Source organism: Sander vitreus, chromosome 6 (genome assembly GCF_031162955.1).
Source record: "Sander vitreus isolate 19-12246 chromosome 6, sanVit1, whole genome shotgun sequence".
In the NCBI taxonomy this organism is placed as follows: Eukaryota; Metazoa; Chordata; class Actinopteri; order Perciformes; family Percidae; genus Sander; species Sander vitreus.
This window is the reverse complement of record NC_135860.1, coordinates 4,947,194-4,971,915: the sequence shown is the minus strand read 5'-3', so window position 1 is coordinate 4,971,915 and position 24,722 is coordinate 4,947,194. Positions and strand designations below refer to the sequence as shown.

At 40.2% G+C, this 24,722-nt stretch overlaps 1 protein-coding gene across 7 annotated transcripts in view; it reads right to left on the bottom strand.

The window, feature by feature from the left end:
- Positions 1 to 3,010: 3,010 nt before the first annotated feature.
- Positions 3,011 to 24,722, bottom strand: part of dgkb (diacylglycerol kinase, beta) — an 88,055-nt gene continuing 66,343 nt past the window's right edge. For all 7 annotated transcript variants that reach the window (XM_078251784.1, XM_078251786.1, XM_078251788.1 and 4 more), the window contains 5 exons: positions 15,900 to 15,990; positions 14,670 to 14,865; positions 9,113 to 9,233; positions 8,731 to 8,791; positions 3,011 to 4,791 (listed from right to left, as the gene is read on the bottom strand). In XM_078251784.1, coding sequence (XP_078107910.1) covers positions 4,684 to 4,791; positions 8,731 to 8,791; positions 9,113 to 9,233; positions 14,670 to 14,865; positions 15,900 to 15,990 — 577 coding nt within the window. In that variant the 3' untranslated portion in view covers positions 3,011 to 4,683. The remainder of the gene's footprint in view (positions 4,792 to 8,730; positions 8,792 to 9,112; positions 9,234 to 14,669; positions 14,866 to 15,899; positions 15,991 to 24,722) is intronic.

Here is a 24,722-nt window from a genome sequence, read left to right as displayed (position 1 = left end):
TTTTTTTTTTAAGTTTATTTTTTGGGGCATTTTCCCTTTTTTGACAGTGGATAGACCAGAAAGGGGGAGAGAGATGGGGGATGACACGCAGCAAAGGACAGCAGGTCGGACCCGAATCCACGCCGCCGCAGGACCCAGCCAACATGGGGCGAACGCCCCTACCGGGTGAGCTAGAGGGTTGTTTGAGGGTTAAAACTTGGTTTTAGGATTAGGGTTATAATTAGGTTATGGTTAGGGTGAGGGTAAGGGTTAAGGTTAGGCATTTAGTATGACAGATCCCCACAAAGATAGTGCCACGCACTATGTGTGTGTGTGTGTGTGTGTGTGTGTGTGTGTCAGTCAGAGATGGAAGAAGTACTCATATTTTGTACTTAAAAAGTAAAAGTAGCAATACCACACCACAGTGTAAAAAATACTCTTACAAGTAAAAACCATGCATTCAAAGTTTTACCAAAGTAAAAGTACATCAAATCCTTACTCAAAGTAAAAGTACTCATTATGCAGAATGACCCATTTCAGAGTTATATTATTGGGTTATAATTATTGATTCATTAAAGGACAATTCCGGCGCAAAATTAACCTAGGGGTTAATAAGACATGGGCTCCGAGTGGGCTATGTTTTCATGCTAATCGAATGTGACCAGTTTTATCGCAAACCGCTAATTAGCTCAGAAAGCTAGTCGTCGGAGCACGGGTAAAATAAAAAGAAATCGCTATTTCTATACCACTAATAAGGCTCAAAATAGCAGTAAAATTTAAGCAGCTTATCATTTGCAAAATATAAAAAAAACAATGGTTTGATGGCACATGTATGTCTAACAGGAGTTATAGCTAAAAGTACTCTGAGGTAGTAATGGGGAAAAGTAAATTGTCAGATTGAAAAGTAATGTTCCCTACAGTGCAACAATCAACAAAGATTTCCCCAGCACTGATAAAGGACAGATCTAGGATAAACCCCACAAAGGGAACTTTACCATTGCATTAAACACTTGACTGAGAGACGGACATATCGGAAGCCAGCAGTGGTCACGCTGATGCCATCTTGGATCTAGGCACTAGGGTTACATTACCAGGCAGATGAAGTGGATGTGAAGTGAAGTACTGTGTCACTCCTGCTGAACCCCCCTGAGGACGGAGAAACGCAGTTCAAGTGTAGGCGTCCACCCATCTGACACTGAGACATGCAGTAAACAAAGTGCCACTCCAGACAATAGGATTGAAAGATTTATTTTGGTTTAGTTGCGAAGACTGGTGCTTCAGTCTAATGAGGTCCTAGCAGGTGCCCTGGAAGTCTAACAGAAATTGACATTCATTTTTTATTATGAAATCAGTGTCTTAGGGTTTGTTTTATACTTATTTGGTCAAAATTGTAATTACCAAAAAGAGCAATTTTTTCCCTGCAGTGATAGCAGCCCCTACATTTATGTTCTTCATGGCAGCATGAATCTTTGGTAACGACTGACAATGTTGGTAAAGTTAATTTTTATTGGAGCAAATGTGTGTATGGGCACTAAAATAGTCGACATTGTAAGCCATTGCTCAGTACTAATTTATAACTTATTTAAACACGTTATTCAGTGACTGTGTCGTGATTGAAATCCCTGGGAAATGTAGTTCGTACTACGGTTTTGACATTCTGGTCATTTTCCATAACCACAACTAGACCCATGAAAGAGAAAAGACAGCTTATTCATTAGCTACAGTAGGGGGTCTACTGTAACTAACGAATTAGCTGTTGTTTGCTATAGTTAGACAGCTACAGTGATTCATTAGCTAGAGTAGTTAGCTACAGTCAGAAAACTAATTCAGTAGCTACAGTAGGGGGCATAATGTAGCTACAGAATTAGCTGCAGTTAGAAGCTAATTTGTTAGCTGCATTTGGGGTTCTACTGTAGCTAATGAATTAGCTGTTGTTCGGTACAGTTAGACAGCTAATCTGTTACCTACAGTAGAGGGTCTACCATGGGTTAGTCTATATCGACAACGTTCCACTTCTGGGATTGTTCAGGTGTCGCCGGAAATTCCGCTGGATGTCCCTCTTTTTAGGCCGGATGTCCTTCCGCTTTCTTTGTGTTGGTATTCTAAACTCAGGTGGATTTATGAGGACTATGGTTAACTGCTCCTCAGATCTCTGCAGGGTAAATCCAGACAGCTAGCTAGACCATCTGTCCAATCAGAGTTTTCTGTTGAACGACTAAAACAACTTTTGAACGTACACGTTCCACTGTTCCTTCCCGAGGCTATTTTGCAGCGGCACCGTCATTGCGTCTGGGGCTTAGCACCGCCCAAGACGATTGTGATTGGTTTAAAGAAGTGCCAATAAACCAGAGCACGTTTTTCTCTCATCCTGGAATGCTGTGTGGACTAGCCAGACCTTCCTCCGCAGCGCTGTGGAGGAAGGTCTGGCAATGTGAAATTTCGGGGACAGTCCCTGTTTTGTCCCCTGAAATGTCCCCGTTTTTTTTAATGTGCGGTAAAAACACCCAGCAAAGTAATCGTCAACAAATGCTACTAAATCCAATGTGTCATCACAAGTGTATTTAACCAGGTAAATGAGGGATTACATTTCTCCCTCAAGATAACAAATTTCAAGTTAGATTTTAAAGAGGTCTGATAAGTGTAACGTTAGATGCAAAATGGGAAAATCGGGTCGGAGGGGGGTTGTTATCCTGGACTTCAGAGTCACGCTGCTAGGTTAGTATATAAGTATGTGGAAAGTTTGAATAACTTACAAAAGTCCAAAAACATTCTTTTTCCTTTTTGAAAAACTGAAAAATATGCACAATAGCTGCAGTATCATTACACATCCTCACACAAAAAGTGAGTAGAATTCAAATTTTAGTTGGACTTTAAGTACCATAATGTGCATTAAGGGTTCAAAGGTCAATGTACAAAGAACACCAGAACAATGTGTCAAACAACAAAAGCTTCTTTTTTTTTATTATTATTATTTATATTATCACTTTTCCCAGTTAACATTGGGATGCAGAATATTTTTTTAGACAGAACAACATGGCGTGAGTTCTAGAGTGAAAGCAGTAAGCGGACAAATAAATAAATACTTTGTACAAAAATACAACCTCACTGTACAAATGCAGCACCGTACAAAACAATGAGATGGGAGACTCATCAGACCTCAGTCTCCACTGGCATATGGCACTTTTAAAGACTGAAGCAGGCGCGCAATTCAGTTAATAACAACACATTTATCAGGTGTTGGTCATGCTGGTGGATGTGTAACAAATCACCCACAATTTCAAATTTGTCTTTGGTAAGACTGAATGAGATAAATACTATTAAAATGCATAAATGTAGCCTACTGACTCATTACCATTACCATCCAGAATAATGTCATATAACAGGACACTCAAAGGAAATAAGCAGCATTATTAAATAATTTATAGATGGCATGTGCACGTCAGTTGCTGTAAAATGCCTCTGAAAACTATAATTATTGGATGGGATTGATTTTCAGTATTGATTCTTTAAATCAAGCTTATACTATAAATGTCAATAGTCATTTTGTATTTAGACCTTAATTGGTCAATGCACGCTTTTATACGCAGCGGACTGTAAACACTCAACCGTAGACATCAGAACAAATCAATGACCAGAGGAGGTCAAACTGCTTCTTGTGAATATCCAACTCTACAGTCACTGTACCAATACACAGTCTGATTAAACACTAGGCTCTTTTCTGTTGCCTTTTTTTTTTTTTTTACTTTAAAAGTACATGAGTACCTCTTAAAAAAAAACAAACACAGGATTTCATAAAAATGCAGCCATCTTATAAAGTATGATATGGTTAAACCGAGCAGAAGTTTAGACGTAGATTAAAAAAACGATCAATTTCCACAAGTGTCAAAACAGATCTTGGCCACTCATGCAACACAAAGTGTGCGCACAATTGTTAAAACTGTCTGGAAATCTCTCTCGTGCGACGTAAAACAAAGAGTGTCATGCATTTTTTATGAAGATCAATAATCATTCCTAATCTTTCCACTGACGGAACAGCAACACGGCAGATCAAAAACATGACAAGGATGACTTGCAGGAACCATTAAAAGAAAGCAAAAGTGATTCTTTGTCTTTTCACAACGTGAAGCCATTCATGAGTGAAGCGCTGATGAAATGCTGAGCAAAGAGACTTTACTTCTTACTAAACGCTTGGCTAAGATTGTCTGCAAGCTCCAGATATGTCAGCTTCAACAGCAGCAACCTCTTCCACTGTCCATCATGCATCAGGGGTATGCAAATGCAAAAATCTGTTAAAAAACATCAATAGCAGCAAAATATGAATAAATAAATACATCATATCCCCAAAAAACACATTCATCTGTGGGTTTTGTCCACATGGCACAGATCACAACAGCAAAAATAAATACAGACTTTTATAAAATTGGACTTCCCGAAATAGCCTCAGTATTTTTGGAGCTAAACTACTCTACACACTGTTGACTGAAGCATCATTCCTTAACACACCTTATTCTGCATTAAATAAGGGCTACTCAGTGACGTCTCCACGCTGCCGGCAATACATACTGAACCTACAGTTTGCTACTCTGCGCTGGGCTGTCAAACAGGCATCAAAGAGCCCCCCATTCACTAACGGGCTGTGATGATCAACTTGTGGCTCGCTGCTCTCCAGGTGCTTGTGAGGACTCGAAAAAGGCCTTGAACCGATCAGTCTTTGCTCTCGCTGCGTGTTCGTCTGATGACGGAGGAGAAAAAGCTTCGGCATTGTGGCGCTCCCATCAACATGGGCGCCTGGTTCTTGTGGACGATCTCAATCTGATGTTGGAGAGAAGCAAAGAAGCTACGATTTAGTTTTGTGCTGCTTGCTGCATTACAAAGAAATATATAGAAAGTGATCTAATGTTGTCTGGGTACCATTTCCTTTTTTATGTGCCCATTTTCCTCCTTTGGTTCAGGAAACTGAGGCCCAATGAACCACCTGCTCTAATCTAATCAGAATTATAGATCACACCTGAGTAGAGCTTTCAAAGGCCACTCTCCTTCTCCCAGCCAGCAGATCCTTCTTTCCTCCTTTGATTATATTACTTGATTAGTCAATAGACAGACACTTTTGATAATCCATTAATAAACCAGGGTTATAGTGTGCCACAATATAAACTCATGAGTATTGATAAGTATAAGTATCCACAATGGGGCCTATTGGGTCAATCCTTCCCTTGATCTACCAATTTGGTCGTAGCAAGATAGCTCAACATCTACTGTACTATCCAGACTACCATGACATTTGGTATGGAAATTCATTAAACCAATGGGTCCATTCCAAGTATTTTTCAGTGACCCCCTTGGTTAAATATTTCCACATATATCCAAATGTATTGACACGCAAATGTAAGTGTTGAGTTATTGTATTTAAAAAAAGGGTCCATCTAGGGACGTGCGTTGCAAATTAGCTTAGGCTATAAATGCTGTGGTGTGTGGCATAGGTCTAAACTACATACTCGTCCCTATACAAAATAAAAAAGGTTATTTTTTTGTATTTTGTAAAGTACATCAGAAACATTAAGCTCAATCATGTTTAATGATAGCTTACAGAAGCTGGTAATTGCTGAGTCAAGTACAACAAATGGCAACTTTCCTTTAAGTGAACGTGGTCCCTTTAATGCAGATGGTAGCATTTCCTCACCCCATTACTGCGTTTAGACTTTTAGTGCAACAGTATAATGATATGTGCTTTGTGTGATATGTGATAAATGTTTTTAAGAACAGTTCTCTGTTTTGTTAGTATCTTGTGTACGCATGGCACTTGACACAATATAGTCCTGTCTGTGATTTCACACTATTCCAATGATCAACATGACTATTGTGTCAAGTGCATGCATGCCTGTCGAGTTTTAATCCATGTTTGTAGGGTACCTTCATATCTACAGTATATATTATTTAAACAAGACAAAAAGTCTAAAGGCCTTCGGTAGATGTATCAAGAGACATGGCAGTTGGACTGTTCCGAGCTGTACCATTAGTGGGACTAGAAATGTAAACTTTCTCCTAAGGGTGGCACTCAAAGTCAAAAGACCCTTGACAGCATGAATGTTCTCAAACTCGACAGGCATGCATGCACTTGACACAATATAGTCCTGTCGGTGATTTCACTCTATTCCCAGGCCAGGGCCTTTGTCGGTGCATTGCTACCTTTCTTGTCTGTTGATCATTGGAATAGTGTGAAATCACAGACAGGACTATTGTGTCAAGTGCATGCGTCCACTAGATACTAACAGAACAGGGAACTGTTCTTAAAAGCATTGCTCCACAGCACCACTAGTGGTCAAAAACTCCTCAGGGTACCTTTAATATACCCATCTAAAACATAAAGGTGGATCATTTCTGTGTTTGGAGACACTCCACATTCTGCGACTGAGAAAGGTTAATCAATTTGTCAGGTCACACCTCTTCTGAGTGAAGAAAAATGCAAATAAATCTTTATTCACATGATTCTTGTATTTTAAAGATCTTAAACAGAATTAATGAATGTAGCATGCAGCAATCAGTGGTATCTTTAAGGACACTACAGGAGTTCTAAGCATTATGAGGAACATAATTTTTAATCATTTCACCTGAAATTTAAATCACTAGAATCTATCCCTATTAAATAATGATGATTGTCAATTTCCCACATAATGAAATTCAATAATGCAGCCACAACTATGCGTCCATATGGGTTCTTGTCAAATGGGGCCTGTTGGCTTATAAGTGCACTTCTGAGGGTCCTTAATGTGACAAGCTTTGATAATCCCTGGGGTTTATGTCGCTTATAAAGAATGGCAACATACGTTATGCTGGATTATAGTAAAGTATGGTCTTCATGGGTATTATATCTGACAATATTCTGTTTCCCAACAATGGTGCCATTTCTGTTAAAGGTTGAAATTGTAGCTCAATGGAACAACAAATATCAACCATCAAGGGTTGTCATATCAAGCACATATCATTATACTGTTGCACTAAAAGTCTAAACGCAGTAATGGGGAGAGGAAATGCTACCATCTACATTAAAGGGACCACGTTCACTTCAAAGGAAAGCTGCCATTTGTTGTACTTGACTCAGTAGCAATTACCAGCTTTTGTAGGCTATCATTAAATGTGATTGAGCTTAATGTTTCTGATGTACTTTACAAAATGATAACCTTTTTTAGGGACGACATCGGTCACATGAGAAGGATCTAAAAGAATACCTGTAATACATTTGGAGGGTAACTGAGCTCTGTTTTAAAGACGCAACATCAAGCATTTATATACATCAAGTGCCCCACTTACAGAGCAATGTGACTCTTAGAAAATAAAAACAATTAGAACAAATTATCTATGTAATGTACTGTAGTCACTGGCCATCAAAAAACATACAAACTAAGAAAACAAAAAAGGGTTTAATATTTAAGACTGAACACAGTGGCATTTCACCAGAATTAGTCTGGAAATGCAGCAAAATTTCAGTTTACAGACCTAGTTATCTTAGAGACAGTGATACATGTCATATGTCGCTTCAAAATGCAAATGGTTGGATGGTGTTAAATATGTTATGCATGCAGAGGAACTGAGATGAATTTGCATAGTTGTTGTTGTTAATAATTAGTGGGTTAACATCCCATTTGAACTGTGGTGTTTTTATAAGCAATTGACAGGTTGACTGATTCAAATTCAGCTCTCACATACAGTATGAGTAACTCGCCGTGGAAATCATTGCAGCACAATTACAGATTGTCAGATCCTAACTTTGCGTTGCGGAGTTGTGCCAGCATATACAAGAGCACTTGCAGGCTACCCGTTTGGTCATGCAATGTTTTTTTTTAGCTTTGCCTGAGCAATCCATATGTAAATCTCAGCAGCACTTCATCTGCAGTGGCGTTGTAATTAAAGCCAAACACAAGCATAATCAACGCAAACTGAGGAGTTTCATTATGAAAAATGAGCGACTTTGACAGAGGGCAAACACTCGTCGAATCACATGTTTGAGAAGCAAATTAGAAGAAGTAGACTTGCATTTGATATAAATTACTGCACAAAAAACACCAAGCAATGATCTGTAGGAGAAACGGAAAGAACAGATACTGCATTAGATACCAATTTTTTTTTGTTGCTTTAAGACCTTATTGGATGGTGCATTGATTTGTTCATTGTTGTATAATAAAATCATTCATGCAGTATTGCGCAACTGAATGTGTTTCGTTTTGTCTTTTTTTCTTTGTTTGTTACTTATTATTAACATCAACCTGCCCCAGAACTGGCATTAACATCATTGTGATGTCAAACATAGTGCAGTGTCCCATATAAATAAGTAAAGTAAGTAATGTAAGGTGAGATCAAGTTTTAATATCCATCACAAAATAGATGTGGTCAATTGTATGGAACATCTCAAAAATAATTTTCAAGGCTGAATTTGTAATACAAAGACACTCATATTTCTGTATTATACACTCATGTCTGTAAAGGTTCTTGATATTCAGTTGATCCACTCGAGAAGGTGAAATAAATCGGCTATAAAAAAAAGAAGAGCTCTAGTTGTTTTTTTTTTATGAAGAACTCCTGTATGCCTGTTGTCACCTTTTTGCAGCGATGTAGTGAAGTATACTCAGTACACCACCAACATCACTGTCACCCTTACGTGGTGGTTACAGGTGTAACAGACAGATCACACTTGTGATGACACAAAACATGGAAGACGGGTGTCGTCAAAGGTGCTACAGACTTGTAATGACTTACAGTGCAGGGAGTCTGCATCCAAGGTTCCCCATCAATCTGCATGGGGAGGGATTTACTGGTTCTGTCAGTAAAGAAAACATGTCACAATTAAACTTTGGGAACGTTTTAATCTTGAAATGTTGCACCAACAAAATCTAGCAACAACAAACAACAAAAAAAAGACATCAAAACATAGCAAAAGGTACGGAAGAGGATTAGGGCCACGAGTCGAAAAAATTATTTGAGTTTTGAGTTTAAAATCAGAATCCAGACTTTTTTTCTAAGAATTATGACTTTAAGTTTGGTATTATACATTTTTTCACATGTGGCCCTGATCCTCTTCTGTAAAAAGGGGCAACATCATGACAAATAAAAGTGAGTAGTGGTCCAGTTGAACACTGACCTTATGGTAACGGAGGAGCACTGTGCCAGGCGTCTCCCAGCGCTCTTCAGGCCGGTGTAGATCTGACCCATCTCCATTGCTCCTTCCAGCCCCACTACCTCCAGCAGCTGGTCAGACAGGTCTAAAACAAAAAGAACACATCTTTAAAAATACTTAAAGTCCAATCAACCAGAGCTGCAGCTGCTGCCATGGCTGCTGATTAATATTTAAAAACTAGAAAATGAGAAAATTCTTCTTTGCATCGTACATTTGTTACTGAATGCACAAACTGTAAAAGTCGAACCATTTCAGTAGCTATGAAGTAGTGTTTTTAGACTACTAAATATGCTAAAATGTTTAAATAAATGATCCAATATTTAGTAAATGCCCCTACAGTAAATGTTGCTGATGTCATCTTAAAACCAATAGACTTCCACACGAAGGGAGAAGAAGAATGAGGGATTAAGGACATTTGCTAAGAAAGTGAGGAAGGAAAGAAGAAAATGAGAAGCAAAGACATGACGTTTCTCACTTCAGAACCATTTAACATTCAGTTAAAAAGAAAAAAGGCAACAAGAACAACAAGCTACAAACAAAACAGCTATTAATTAGATTGCACCGGCAATGCAATGCAAATCTTGTGATATTATAATTATTAATTTCTCTGTTGTTTTGCAGTTATGAGCATTGATTTTGCCCCTGCTGGAAGCCCAGTGTCACGCAGGGCCCATCTGTTTCAGCGGCCTGTTCTGCCTTCCGACTCTCCATCGACTCGTCCCTCCACAAATTAAGAAGCTGCTGCCTCGCTGCTGGGAGCATACAGACACTAATTGAAACTAAGACCCATTTTTAGGCGCTTGGTGCGTGCGACCGATGCTGCTCCATCGCTGTCATGTTTACCCGTGACGTGTTGGTTTCCTGAAGGAGTGTCGTAGGTAATGTTGCTGTTGTCCTGAGGTGTTGTTGTCGCTGCCGAGCTGTGGTGTCCAGCTGTCACCATGGTGATGGACATGCGTCTGCCCCTATCTTGGGGCCGGACGGTGAGTGCAGTGCTTTCCAGGGTCGGAGTGGAAGAGTGTGTGTACATACCCAGCAGGTTGACCTGCTGACACCGGGCTTTAAAGCTGCTCCCCCCCATTGTGACTTCTCACGTCAATGCAAACGGCTCACACAGGCCCGCGCTGACACGTATGATGGACAGCGTCACCATAGTGATAGGCATTCCTTGTTGCCTAGGGCTACAAAGATCCTGTATTCCCAAGGGTGCCAAGAGTACTGTTGGAAAGATCATAGAGCCTTTCTGCTAAATATAACAAGGTCAGGGGGACTCTGTACAACCAGGTGTTTAATAAAAACACAACAAAATATATTTGACCTGCATGTTTTGGGTAAAACCATTAACTCCTAGATGACCTGGGGAATTTTTAAACCAATCCGAACTGAGAATACAACAATTTTTGAGTCTATTTGAAGACATTACTGATGCAAAAACATCATTAACATTCACAATCGACATGTAAAGCTAATTAAAAGGTGTAGTTTCACATTTTCTTGCTGAGATTTAGATGAGAATATCAATGCCACATCTAAAGCTACCTAATAAACATGTTATATCTTGATTGTTTAACCATTCACAAAAACATTAAAGGAAGAAATAGTAGTCCACATAACCCCCCGCAAAACAATAAATTGTTGTTTTTACACCTCAGTTCGTATTTCCCAAAATGTCAAACTACTCCTTTAAGATGTCACATACTGTCTTGTTTTAAGCAAAACCTGAGACAATAAATCTCAATAAACTGCAGACAAAATTAAGTGACGGTCAGATTTAATCTACTATGATTTACTGGTGAAGTTCCATTTTCATTTTGAATCACCAACCATTATTGCTTATATCAGGTGCAAATGAAATATCTGGAACAATAATCACAAGTGGACTCTGCCAAATATAGAAAAAAGCCATCATGTTTACTTCCCAGAGATAAACTGGGAGAGAAATGGAGTCATCTGTTTACACAAGAAGGATGTTGAAATATTAACACACATGATAAGCAGCCTGAGGCCAAAGAAAAACTTAAACACCCCTTACGTAGCCTACAATCAACATCATGTGCCTCACTTGAGTGTTAAAGGCAATATTTGACTGCAATAAACAAACAGGCACTGAGGGTGACAGACTGAGTGAGACAGTCCATATGGGAGAATTTAAAAAAGTGGCGCTGTGGCTTTAATCTCAGCTGCCATGTCTTCCCGTCAGAGTGTGGGAATAAGAAACGCCGTCCTTGTCACTGTCAAACAACTATACCTGCCGAGGCTGGTGGCTGCACTGACACATGTGGAGCAACAGGGAGAGAGCGGATGTTATAGAAGAGAGAGGGTGAGGGAGCAGAGCAGGACCAGCAGCCGATCGGCTGAAATTTAAACTAAAGAGGAATGGAGGGAGGAAGAGGAAGGTGTGTGGAGGCCGATCCTCCAATGAAAGCTTCGGCTTCATGGGGCTTGTCACAGGGCTTGTCACGGGGCATCAGTCCCATGTATCAACCCCTCCACCCACACATGCCCCCTCCCCTGCAAAAACCTCAGTCTCATTCTAAATAATTCACTCTGCAGTCATTCCCTTCCACCTGAGGGGCTTGTCTCCTGGCGTCACCAGTGGGACGATTTAACAGCTCCCGAAAGGTCAGGTTATTATTTTTTTTGTCCCGCAGCCACCTTCCACACACACACACACACACACTAATCCCTGCCAACAGTTTGATCGGTGCATCGTGCTCGGCGGTGCCCCCTCTGGGCTAATGCACTCCTGTGTTTACCTCTAAATACGTCGTTCTCTTGATCTGACAAGTTAGGCTGCTCACCTCGAGGGCACCTTCCACAAGGGCGCACACACACACACACACACACACACACACACACACACACACACACACACACACAAATAAATAAACAGGCACAAACAGATACAAATGGACACAAACACACAGAGAAGTAGTGGCACGTAAATACACAATCCCCACTCACACTAAGTGCTTTTCCAGGTTCAGACGGTGGCATTTTTAACGCACTGATTGATTTTTATCAGGGGTTAATGGAGTGTTCATTGTAGCAAAGTTGGGCTTTGAATTGATCAACTATCTCCCTCACAGTGTGTGCCACACTGCACTTTCACCCAGTGATGGAGTACTCAAGGCCTGGACTCAGACTCAAGTCCGACTGGAGTCGCTATTCTCCGGACTTGAGACTTGACTCGGACTCGACAGTTGGTGACTCGACTACAACACCGCATTTCACCTACCCTAACTGTCACATCATCACATTAGGAAAGTTATGTTAGAACGTCTGTTTAGATTGGGTTGATTATTTTAAGACTGAGCTGTTTTTCCTCTTATTTCAACTCCCTCACCACCTCTGCTGTGATTAACAGTACTTTCTCTTGTTCTCTCAACTTTTCCAACAACTCAAAACACGTTTTCTCTTCATCACAAGTACAGTAAATGCTGCCACTGTAAATTGGGCTCTAATTTGTTAACAAGCTTTACTTTGAAGGTGTTATAACTACTGAAATCCAAAAGGAAACAAAAAATTAAATCACATCAGGACAAAAAACCTGAATAAAGCTTCATAGACAGCTTCACAGAGATCTGTTTTTTTTCCCCCACCAGTCATGTTCTGATCAGTGAAGTCTCATAAGGGATCTCTAGCAGCCATGTCTGGAGATCCTCATTGACTCCGCATGTTTTAAGCCAGACACTGATTGTAACATCTCGTTCATCCCCGGGTACAGACACACCTTCTCAAAATGAATCCTAAAAACACACCTGAGCGGGCAGGAGTTAGTCATGATGGGGAATAAAACACACACACACAAAAAAATCCAGAGTTCATGGCAATAGCTCATTTGTGAGGAGAAAAATACACATTTTCATTGTACAGAATTTCATGTCAATCCATCTAATAGTTGAAATATTTTCTCTGAATAAATGAAAACTTTGAGGGGATCTTGGCACACAATCCTGAACAACACTAAACTTATTTGACTATGATTGTAATATTTTTTTAGGTAGGTTTGATTAATCCTCTGGGCACCATGATTGTGGTGTACTACATTTCATTGCAATCTAATCCCATAGTTGTTGCAATATTTCAGTCTGGTCTTGGTTGGAGCAACCACAATATCCTGATCAAAATGAATATGATACTATACTAATAATTAAAATTTTAATTGGATTGGAATAGGTGTAATGAAAGGTGCTTCATAAATAAAATTGCCATTGCCATTACTTCTACCACAGCATTCTGGGTATTTTCTTTCTTTTTGTTAATAAGTCCTTTCACACCATTTCAGCAGTTACCACAAATCAGCTGACTCATTCTGCTTCGTTCATTCATACATCCCCATTTGCAGGCTTCCTTTTGACGTAAATGGATTCAGGGGTAAGCCCAACCCCCCCACCCCCCTCAGTCCGCTCCTATTAACTGAGCCTGCCCACTGGAGCCTACACAGACCATTAATACACAAGTGACAGTTCCAAACAGTGACATGATTGTACCTCTTCTTTGCAAACAAAACCTGCAAGCTATGATTCACCTTGTCATCTGTGAAATATTCATGCACTCGGAAAAAAGTTTGGTCGAAAGTTTAGTCTTTGATCTATTTGATAGAAGCAAGGACACAGGCTGTCTGTGTCTGATGTGGGCTTCGGGGGAAAGAGCCTCCCACACTGTCAAACCTATTTAACGTGCAGTATTATTGTCCAGTAACAAATCAATCACAATCTATAGTATATGCAGGGCTTTGAAAGTGCTGTTGATGACTCACCAATTACCTCACTGTGTCAAGGTTTAAAAACACAACACAAGATGAAGAGTCTACAGCCATGCTAGTAGCTCTGTGAGGCTGTACTTTAAGCTTTGAGCTAAATGCTAGCATCACAACGTCACAATGGAAATGTAAACCAACATCGCCATCCCAAGACCCATTTACACTCGGTTTTGAAACAAAAGCACATCTTGTAGTGGTATTTTTTCCACGATGATATATCTCTAATTGTGTTTTAGGGTTGGATATGTGCTCTAATGCAGGGGTCTTCAATGTTTTTTAGGCCAAGGACCCCTAGGCTGAAAGAGAGATCGAGTAGGGACCCCTACTACATATATTGTATATAATTAAGTTGCATATTAAACTGGGTGGATGGATGAAAATGAATGGAAATTAAAATATTATTTATACGAAATAATAATAATTTAATGTTAAACATACATGTGGAAGGCACAGTAAATCCCTAAGCTTAACTGGCTACCTTAGTAAGCTTATCTTCAATGTGTAAATTCAATAGTTGTTTTTTTTAAACAAATGTAGCCAATTTATCGGTACTATAAATATGTTTGTCCATTTTCATACATTTTAATTTTTGAAAATATAAACTTTCAAAAAAGTATTGTTTTAAGATAATTTGGTGGCCCCCCTGCACTAACTCTGAGGACCCCCTAGGGGTCAGGGACCTCCTGTTGAATATCTCTGCTCTAATAGGCTGTTAACTGCAGGGTAAATAGCAAAAGACAACCATAAAACAGCTACCTTGAACTGCAAACGTGAGCTCCTTGGGGTCGAGCACTGGTGTCCTCTTGTCTTGGCTCTTTTTGCCCCCCTTGCGGTTACCCCTCCTCTTCTTGCTCTCGCCCCAAAGGTTGGAGCCGCCGTGCATGCTGGGAATGTTGAGAATGGCAATGCCTTCCAAGGAGATGCTGCTGAGGTCCAGAGTGACACCATCACACTTTTAAAAGGAAGAAAGAAACAGAGGGAAAAGACAAAATTTTGCTGATCACACTTTCATGATAGGCTAGCAACGTAAGTTGCATTTTACTGGAGTTTGAGCAGTGATAGGCTAACGAAAACCTAAAAAGAAAAGGAAGGCATTATCCACTAAAACACTGAACTGTTCAGAGGTTACAGTCTTGATATGTTTCTGCATCTGTGCCTGGACCTCTCTGAACCTAAACCTAAATCTGTCCCTCGGTCCAAGCCAAAGCTTATATCTGCCTTTCTGTCTGAACATGGACTAGTCTCTCCGTCTGAGCCTGACTCAGTCTAAAAAGTTCTCTTTGTCTAAGCCTAAGCCTGAATCTGTCTCCCTCTGTTTGAGTCCCCTCTTTCTATCTTAACATGAGCCTTTCTTTTTGAGCTGAACCAGGGTCTGTGTCTGGAACCACCATTCCGCTTGTCAATTTGATCTGATTAAGCTGAAAAAGGCCAGTAACACTCTAAATTTTATACCAGTATGGATCTTTATGCCTCCACCTGTACTGTAGGTACTTATCGAGCACTAATTAATGAAGACCTTTGCACTGTGTGGATAGCTCTGAGAAGGGGGAAGATGAATTACATAGACACCATCTTCATTATCACTCAATATCACACACAGCAGGGTCATGTAGGGCTAATTACCTCTGTGTTGAACTGATGTTCAGTGAGAAGTGGGTGGGGAGGTGCAGAGATAGCCATCCCACATCAACACTTTGTCTGGGTTCATTCAAAACTGATATAAATTTGTGCCACTTCATGAACAAGGAAGGACCAGAATATTTTTTAACAAGCACTATTATTCTTACACGATTACTTATCTGCACTTGTGTCCATATGGTTTTATCAAGTATTTCTAATTAAACAGATAATGTATGACTGCTTGGGGTTCACATAGAAGAGTTTATGAAATAAGAATTTAACAAAAAGTAGTGACTTTCAAAAATCCTTGCCTTAAGTTTCTTTTCTATAGGGCTCAAAAAGGCAAAAATATGTGGTTTGATTTACCTCAACCTCCAGAAAGTCGTGGAGCTTCTTACATGTGGCCGAAAAGGTCTCCGAAGTGCCGAACTCAAAGTACCACAGCTTATTCTTTGTTCTGAAAGAAACAAGACAAAGGGAAGTACAAAGGGACCAAGAAAAGAGGAAACATAGGAGTGTTTTCCCCACATCAAAATCTGAAGCTTGTAAAGCCATAGCCTCTCTTCTTCTCTTATGTCTCTTATGTGCTGAGTTTAGGAAAAAGAGACCACTCTGTAAAGGTGTGTTTGATTTACGCTTGAAAAAAGGATTTTCTAAACTACACAGGAAATATACCTCCTAATTTTTACTGCTGACCAAAATCACACAGTCATTAATCTCCAAAAAATGCACAATGTGGTGTATTAATCACATATTGAAGCATGATGATGAATCTAAGGGCAGTTAAGGAGGACCTGAGGGAACACATGGGGTGGCCAGTGGGTACCCATGCCCAACATTAAGGCCCAGTGAGGGGTGTAAGAGGGTAATCTAACTGCCCCTGCAATTAACAGAGGACTGTGGTGCTGCTCCCTGGGCTTCCTACAGCACACACTCCCATAGCAAAGGCTGATGATCAATGACCTGGCAGGGGTGAGTTACCATCTGTCCGCATACTGCTATGGTACATTATATTCTCTCATGACTACACAAATAATTTTTGTATTGGAGTATTCATTATTTGTTGTAGGCAAGGCATAGCAGCTTTGTTTGTATTGTGCATTTCAGCAACAGGGTAATTCAAATATATTAAATATTATATAAATATATTATAATATAATTATTTAAAGAAAGGCAGCATCAAAAAGAAAGGTCTTCAGCCTTGATTTAAAAGAACTGAGAGTTGCAGCAGACCTGCAGTTTTCTGGGAGTTTGTTCCAGATATGTGGAGCATAAAAACTGAGCGCTGCCTCCCCCTGTTTAGTTCTGACTCTGGGGACAACAAGCAGACCTGTCCCAGATGACCTGAGAGGTCTGGGTGGTTCATAATGTAGCAGCAGATCAGAAATGTATTTTGGCCACAAGAAGTATTTTGAAATCAATTCTTTGAGGGACAGGAAGCAAGTGTAAAGACTTCAGAACTGTGAGTGATGTGATCCACTCTCTTGGTCTTAGTGAGGACTCGAGCAGCAGCGTTCTGAATCAGCTGCAGCTGTCTGATAGATTTTTTAGGGAGACCTGTAAAGACACCGTTACAGTAGTCGAGTCTACTGAAGATTAAAGCATGGACAAGTTTTTCCAAATCCTGCTGAGACATAACTCCTTTAACCCTTGATATATTCTTAAGGTGATAATAGGCTGACTTTGTAATTGTCTTAATGTGGTTATTGAAATTCAGATCTGTGTCCATAACTACAGATGTAGATGTCTGGCTTTGTCCGTGGTTTTTAACATTGTTGATTGAAGCTGAGCGCTCACTTTTAATCATTCCACTTGTGCTCCAAAAACAACCACTGCCTTTATTATGGATAGCAGTCGGTGCAGTCTTCATGCTAATCATGCAAGCAGACATCTTACAGCGCAAACCAAACCTTAAAAATAGAAAAGAAATAATGAAAAAAATAACATTTAACTAATGTTTGAGGGCAGCTGATTTTTTAATTTCTTCCAGCATGAGGTTGTTATTTCTTTAACACTCATGAATGAAAGGGAACAAGAGTTACAATTGGTTACATGCACAAATTAAGACCATGAGGGGTAATTATGGATTGGATTTTGTACTCGTTTTTACTTGGCCAGTTGATAACAATGCCATTTAAACTAGGGTAGCAGCACCCGCTCTGTCCGTTTTAAAGAGAATGAAATCAAGAGTAAGAAATAAAGACTTCCTCCCTGCTGCCAAAAGAAAGAGGTGACCATACATGTCCAATAAAAAACTACTCATCTGTCCACTTTGTTATTTGGGCAGTGTAAACCAAAGCAAATCACATACATAAAGTCCCAACAGTTGCCCCTAGAGACTGTAAAAGTTCATAACTCTGGCATAAATAACATAAAGACAATTTAGCAATTGTAAGAGCCTTAAAAGGGGGGCATAAATGAAATAAGGCAGTCTTATATTATAAGATAACAGACGTGAAAAGTTGTCATTTTCTTTCATTTATTCTATTGTTATAATCACAGAACTTCAATACTTTACTTATCGATTATATTAATGCAGATTGTGTTCCAATTTCCTGCAGGACTGATTAACAGCGTGTTCCTTCAGTAAACCACCGTGTAGATCTCCTTTATGATCTTGTTTTGGTAGAAAGAGGTGCAACTGAATCCAGGACACTAGAAAGGTAGCCTGGACCACAAGCAATCCCTCACCAAGTGCAGTTAAAACTAACGGTTATGAATACATCAGCATCAACATTACAAGGACAGGCTAATGTTGCTTCACGTTTAATAAGACAGTGATCTGACACCAAGGATGTGACAGGAGAGACAGTCAGAGCAGAAACCAAGTCAAGGTGTTGCCACTGCAGCGAAGTATCAAATAGTGCCAGGAAGGTTTTACTTAGAGGATCAAAGGTCATCAATAATTAAAATCTCATCAAAATGAGTAACAATGTGTGAGGTCAATTCTCCAAATTCTTCTAAAGATTGGGAATAAGGGCCAGGTGGTCCACAGAGAACAACAAAGTGGAATCATTTTACTTCCAGTCTGTGAAGGTGTTAAGTAGCTAGTGGACTCCAAATACGTACTAACTAAGAGCCAGAAGGCTCTCTAATGGCGTTTTTCCATTACATGGTACCTGCTCGACTCGCCTCGAGTCTACTCGCCTTTTTTGGTTTTCCATTACAAAAACAAGTCCCCGGTACATGCTAACAGGTACTTTTTTTAGTATCACCTTCATCGAGGTTCCAAGCGAGCTGAGGTGATACCAAAAGGTGACGTGAAAACCAGCAGACTACTGATTGGTCAGAGAGAATCGTCACTAATCACTGCGTCATCATTGCTAGCGACAGACGGGGGGTGTCCTGAACAAACCCGCCATTTTTAAATAGTTAAAAAAAAAAACTTTCGAAACAAAATTTGTCTTCTGGCTGTGGCAACAGCCACATGCCGAGAGTCAAAAACAACACACCTTCGAGGTTCTGTGTGTGTGTGTCGCGTTAGGTCATAGCAGTTTCCTGTGGCGTCGCTATGACGACCAGCCACACTCGCCTCAGGCATGAGGCGGTACTAAATCTGCAATGGAAAATGGAGGACGGGGCACCGCGGCCAAGTCAAGTCGAGCCGAGTAGAGTAGAGTAGAGCTGGTACTAGCAGTGGGTAAGCGCCATAATAATCACCTGCGACCTGCTGAGTGCTAAGTCCCTAATGAGAAACTTGATGTAAACACCTGCCAATATTCCTGGACAAAATAGAGGTGTCTATTCCTGAGGGTCAGTACGGTTTGCAGTCGGGAGACAGGCAACACAAGCGGTTGCTTGATCTTGCGCACCATTCCACACTGTTGATAAGGGACACTGCATTATCGAGACTATCCTCCCCCGAAAAACGCCCACATAAGTCGTTTGTCCATGCAGAAATTACGACTTTTATATTTACGTTTGTAATGGTGGTGCCCTCTGGTGGCCGTAGTAATATTGACAGGAGCAAAGCAGAAAGTAAGGTGATGAAGTATAAGAGCACCTAATTTGATGGTCACCCAGGAGCCCAGGGCTTGTGTCCCATTTGAAAATAAAAGTTTTTTGTTGTTTTTTACTTTACGGCACAATCGGGGCTACGTCACATTCAGTGTCACATACGTAACCGGAAGTGAAGTAACGTCTTATCGAAACCCAAACCACAGCTTTTCCAAAATGAACTAAGTAGTTTTGGTGACTAAACATAACCGAGTAGTTTTTGTGCCTGAACCTAACCAAACTGTTACCGTTTCACAACACTAACAGGTTTAAAACCACGACCGTTCACTCTCTGGTTATGTTATGAGGATGGAAAAGACATGTGTGTTGTATTTCCTGCCACCACTATGGGCAGTGATTTACAAAACGCTCCTGTGGGTCGTATTAGACAACCTATATTGTTGTATGGTGTCGAGGACTTGGCATTATCTGCTGACAAGGCTATGCTAGTGCTATCACTAACAAGCCTGTGGCTATCTCGAGGGCCTGTGACATCTAAGGTAATGTTAGCAGAGATGAGCTGTTCTCTCTTGCAGAGATACCCTATCTGCAAAAACAGAACAGTTAACAGAAACCATCGTAACACAGTAAGTAAGGTTGCATTAGCTGTGGGCTAAGGTGACCTGATTTCTGAGACAAAATAGGGGGAATTTTCAGCTCAGAAGTGTAAATACCTCCAAAAAAGGTAATGTTTTTATCTTTGTAAACTTAAAACGGGGACACTGCCCCAGGGGCGTCACTAGACCTAGAGCTGCACTGGGGCACAAGCCCCCCTAGGGGGGTCCATGGGCATGCTCCCCTGTAAGAAAATTGTGTCTATTTTAACGTTTAAATGCATCAATCTGGTGCACTTTGAAAAGAAATTCAGACAACAATGAAAAATATTCCCCCAAAATTATGCATATGCCTATTTCTGAAAAATAAGTGCTGTAGTACAACTAGCAGAACATTAATTATGTGTGAGGTAAGTTTAGAGACACCACTCTATTTAATTATTAAAATATGAAATGTTTTTGGCAAAACATATTCCCCAAAATTATGATTATGCTTATTTTTGAAAGGTAAGTGCTGTAGTACAACTAGCAGGGGGGCTTCTATGTGTGGAGTAGTTTTGGAGACATGACTCTCTGTAATTATGACATGTATTAAATTTTTTTGGCAAAAAATATTCCCCAAAATTAGGCATATGCCTATTTTTGAAAAGTAAGTGCTGTAGTATAACCAGCAGAAGACTAATTATATGTGAGGTGAGTTTAGAGACACAACTGTATTTAATTATTAAAATATAAAATGTTTTTGGCAAAACATATTCCCCAAAATTATGAATATGCTTATTTTTTTTAAAGTAAGTGCTGTAGTACAACTAGCAGGAGACTAGTTATAATTGAGGTAAGTTTGGAGACACTACCTGCATCTCTTTTCGGTGTTGTAGTTTGTAGACGGTCCCTAAGCACTCGTCTCACTGCCGGCTGCTCGTAGAGACCAATGTTATTTCTCCAGGTTGGAGGATGGCTCGTTTTGATGAAAATTAGTTTGTAGCTTGTTGTTAACCTTACTACGGTAGGAAAGATGTGTCGTTTGTGATTTAATAACATTTCGCTGTAGAATAATTGATCCCAGAAGTTCGAATCTGTGAATATCTTTCTAACTTTACCGAAGTTGAGCTCTGAGCAGCGCTTGCTCTGGCTTGAGCCGTGTAGGGTGCGCGACTATACGTTTGGTCAATGTTTTCTTTCATTCCAATTTTGGGTCTGTTAGTCACAGTGAAAACCGAGGACATTTCCGGGGACAGCTCCAGCCGGGGACAGGTCTCCGAAACCGGGGACATCTGGTCACCCTACTGTGGGCTAGGCTAGGATTGGCTTTGAGCTAAGCTAACAAGGCAGAAACAGATGCTATAATCCTAATGCTAAGAAAGATTTGAAAATAAAACAAGTCTAATACGATACAGACTTAGAGTAACAGAGTACAAGGGGGAAGAAAGATTAGCCAGCGGTTGTGCATATCACGGAAATCACAATATGCGTCAGGGGAAGCAGCATCACAGCGTTGAAGCGGCGTCACAGCATCCCACAGATCGCAAAAAGCCTTTTAATCTTTCCAAGAAACAACAGACAACAACACGCAATTTATCACAAAGCTTCAAGGACAGAAAAAAAACCTGCAACAGTGCTGACACACAGAACTGAACACAGTAAAAAATGGCCTTCTCTTAGCTGGAATCAAAGCGCTACAAGAGGAACGTATTAGTATAAGAAGAGTAACAATCACTGAATTATTGATTTCCTCATTAGGACTTTTGTCAGGACCATTTAGCCACTTTATAAATGAGCTTTCATTAGGGTACTTGCAAGGTAGCCCAACTCACAGTTGATTTATAATGTGCAACATGGTCAATAGAAGAGGGATGGGAGCAGAGGGAGGTGGGAAGAGGCAGGAGGGCGACAGGGCCACGCTGAGAGGCTTTCCACAACAACACAACCTTACATCTCCCCCATCATCTTCATTATCATCATCATCATCATCATCATCATCATCATCATCATCAGTCTGTAAACCCAGTAGTCAAACCCAAGAACACAGGCCTGGGCAATTTTGCAAACAAACAAATGAAGGTGGCTACTTCCAAAAGCATATTCAAAACTATTGGTCAGTGACTGATGGAGAGAATGAAGCCAGATACAATACATAGAATGTTTTGGATGCCTAGACTCTTCGTTTTTTGCTGTGTTGAAGCTGATTTTGGTATGTTTTTGTCACATTCAAGAGCCTCTGATATCTGAAACTGTGTTTAAACTGAAAACAAAGCAAGTTTTAGTGGGGCAAAAGTCATGAGTGGATGTGAAAAGACATGGATTCTCTCTAGGTGCCACAAACTGAAGTGAAGACGCATCTGTACGAGTTGAAACCGTTTCAAAGAAGACTAATGTTCACTTATCCCAACTACAGCTACATGACTCCACTTCATGAATGTACAGACAAGAGGGAAGGAGAAACTAGAGAAACGTAACAAAGAACAAACTCCAGGTTTGTGGTAGAGATAAACACAGACACACTCCTCACACATATGCATTCAGCAAGCAGCTACTACTAGCATAACATAACCAAATATCCAACCAAACTGTAGGTGGTCAAGTTGCATTGTGGGTAATGTAGGCACCAGAGGAATGTGTGTAATAAAAAAAGATGATATCTCTGGTTCTGCTGCATCAATTTAGATTATTTCTTCAGGGAAAAATTTGCGGTCTCTGATCTGCTACATCATTCAGTAGATGGACATTTGTTATGACTTTATACTTGAAAGAATTACCTACTTCACATTCAAAAGAGCTCTACTAACCCACTGATTCGCCTCAAATTTTACAACATGGCTACATCTTCTAAACAGCAACATCCTAAACAGAGACCTCTAGGTTTATTTAAAAAAAAATGTTTACAGTACAGCAGCTCCAAACTGCACTCAGGACAACTGGAGCCAAATGCAGAAAACTAAAGACACACTGTAAGAACAGATACAGTAAGAGACAACATCTGACCATCCTGTCGATTCCCACCACTTTACCTAACAAGCGCACCATGGCAACAAATCACCTCATGTCCCTGTTCATTAGGTAATTAGGAGCATCCCATTGGCTTGATCGGATTGTCGTTTCTTATCTGCCGACCGATGCTAAACACTGGACTCCTCTGACAGACCGACTGTGACGAGTGTCTTCAACAGAATCCAGCCTGTGCTAGGATTAATAGGGAGTCCATTTGAGTAAGATGATACTTTTAAGGTAAATTAGGAGGACTTTTTGCTACAGTAAGTGCAAAAAATTTGAACATAAAGTGCCCATTTCCTTAAACTGTTGCCTGACTTTAAGCTCCTGCATCCTTCCAGGATCATCTCAGAGATGACATCATTATAGTTCCTGTGGGAGCGATTTGTGTTTTCAGTAGCAGGTATGTACTGTAGCAGGTTTTCAATTCTCAGAGTAGCCGCAAGGCCTCTGCTGTGACTGTAGCTGCAGTGTATCGATGCAAAGTGTACTGCAATGATAACTTTAGCGGTGTGCATGTGAGATCAGTGTAGTAGTCACAGCTGGCTTACCAAAAGAAAACAGTGGCTCAGGTTTCCAGAGCTACTGCGGTGTCGTTATATTTGCACAAACAAATCATAAAACAAAACTGAAAACACAAAATGTGTGGCCGAGAAAAAGAAAAACACAAATGGCTTCACGAAAACATCTAATACCAAGGGAAAAAGTCAGGTGAGCAACAGAAAGACAAATGTAGCTCAAATGGCCTGAATCTCAACAATACACCGTGTTCATCAACCGTCCACTGGTTGGGTCACCATATTAAAGGATGTCGGAGGCGATAAGCTTCAGTGCAGCGTCGCTGTCCTGAGGCCACAGCACCTTTAGATGCACTTTCTACCGGCCACACTGAACGTCAGGCAGAGAGCTATTGATTTCCTTCCCCTCTGACACTTAATCTAAGCCACAATGATCTACGACCTTATTTTCACACTAATTTCTTCTTGATCAGAGGTGATAAATATCGCATTGACATAACCAGCTCTTTGTGCATTGCATCAATGCACTGTTTTGTTTAACATGACACCGCCTAGTGCGCTCCGACTCCGACTGGCAGTTTGAGAAATGACCTGAGTTGCATCGTCTTGCCTTCAGAGATGCAGTGAGCAGTTTGAAAAATGTATTTCTTTCTGTTGCACTGCAATGATTCCAAGGTGCTTTTTTTCTATACCAAAACTACAGATACTGGTAAAAAAAAACATCCATCTTTAGGAACAAATAAAAAAACGAAAAAAAGTATTTTTCTTTAACACAGATTTTAGTTTTGCAAACAACTGCAGTGTTTCCTCAGTTGGTGACAGTGTGAAAGAAGTTATATGGAAAAAAAGATAATGTTACAAAGTTTAAGGCTTAGTGCTCCTGTTTTTATATTAAAGGTCCTATGACATGTTGCTTTTTGGATGCTTTTATATAGGCCTCAGTGGTCCCCTAATACTGTATCTGAAGTCTCTTTTATATAGACCTTAGTGGTCCCCTAATACTGTATCTGAAGTCTCTTTTATATAGGCCTTAGTGGTCCCCTAATACTGTACCTGAAGTCTCTTTTATATAGACCTTAGTGGTCCCCTAATACTGTATCTGAAGTCTCTTTTATATAGGCCTTAGTGGTCCC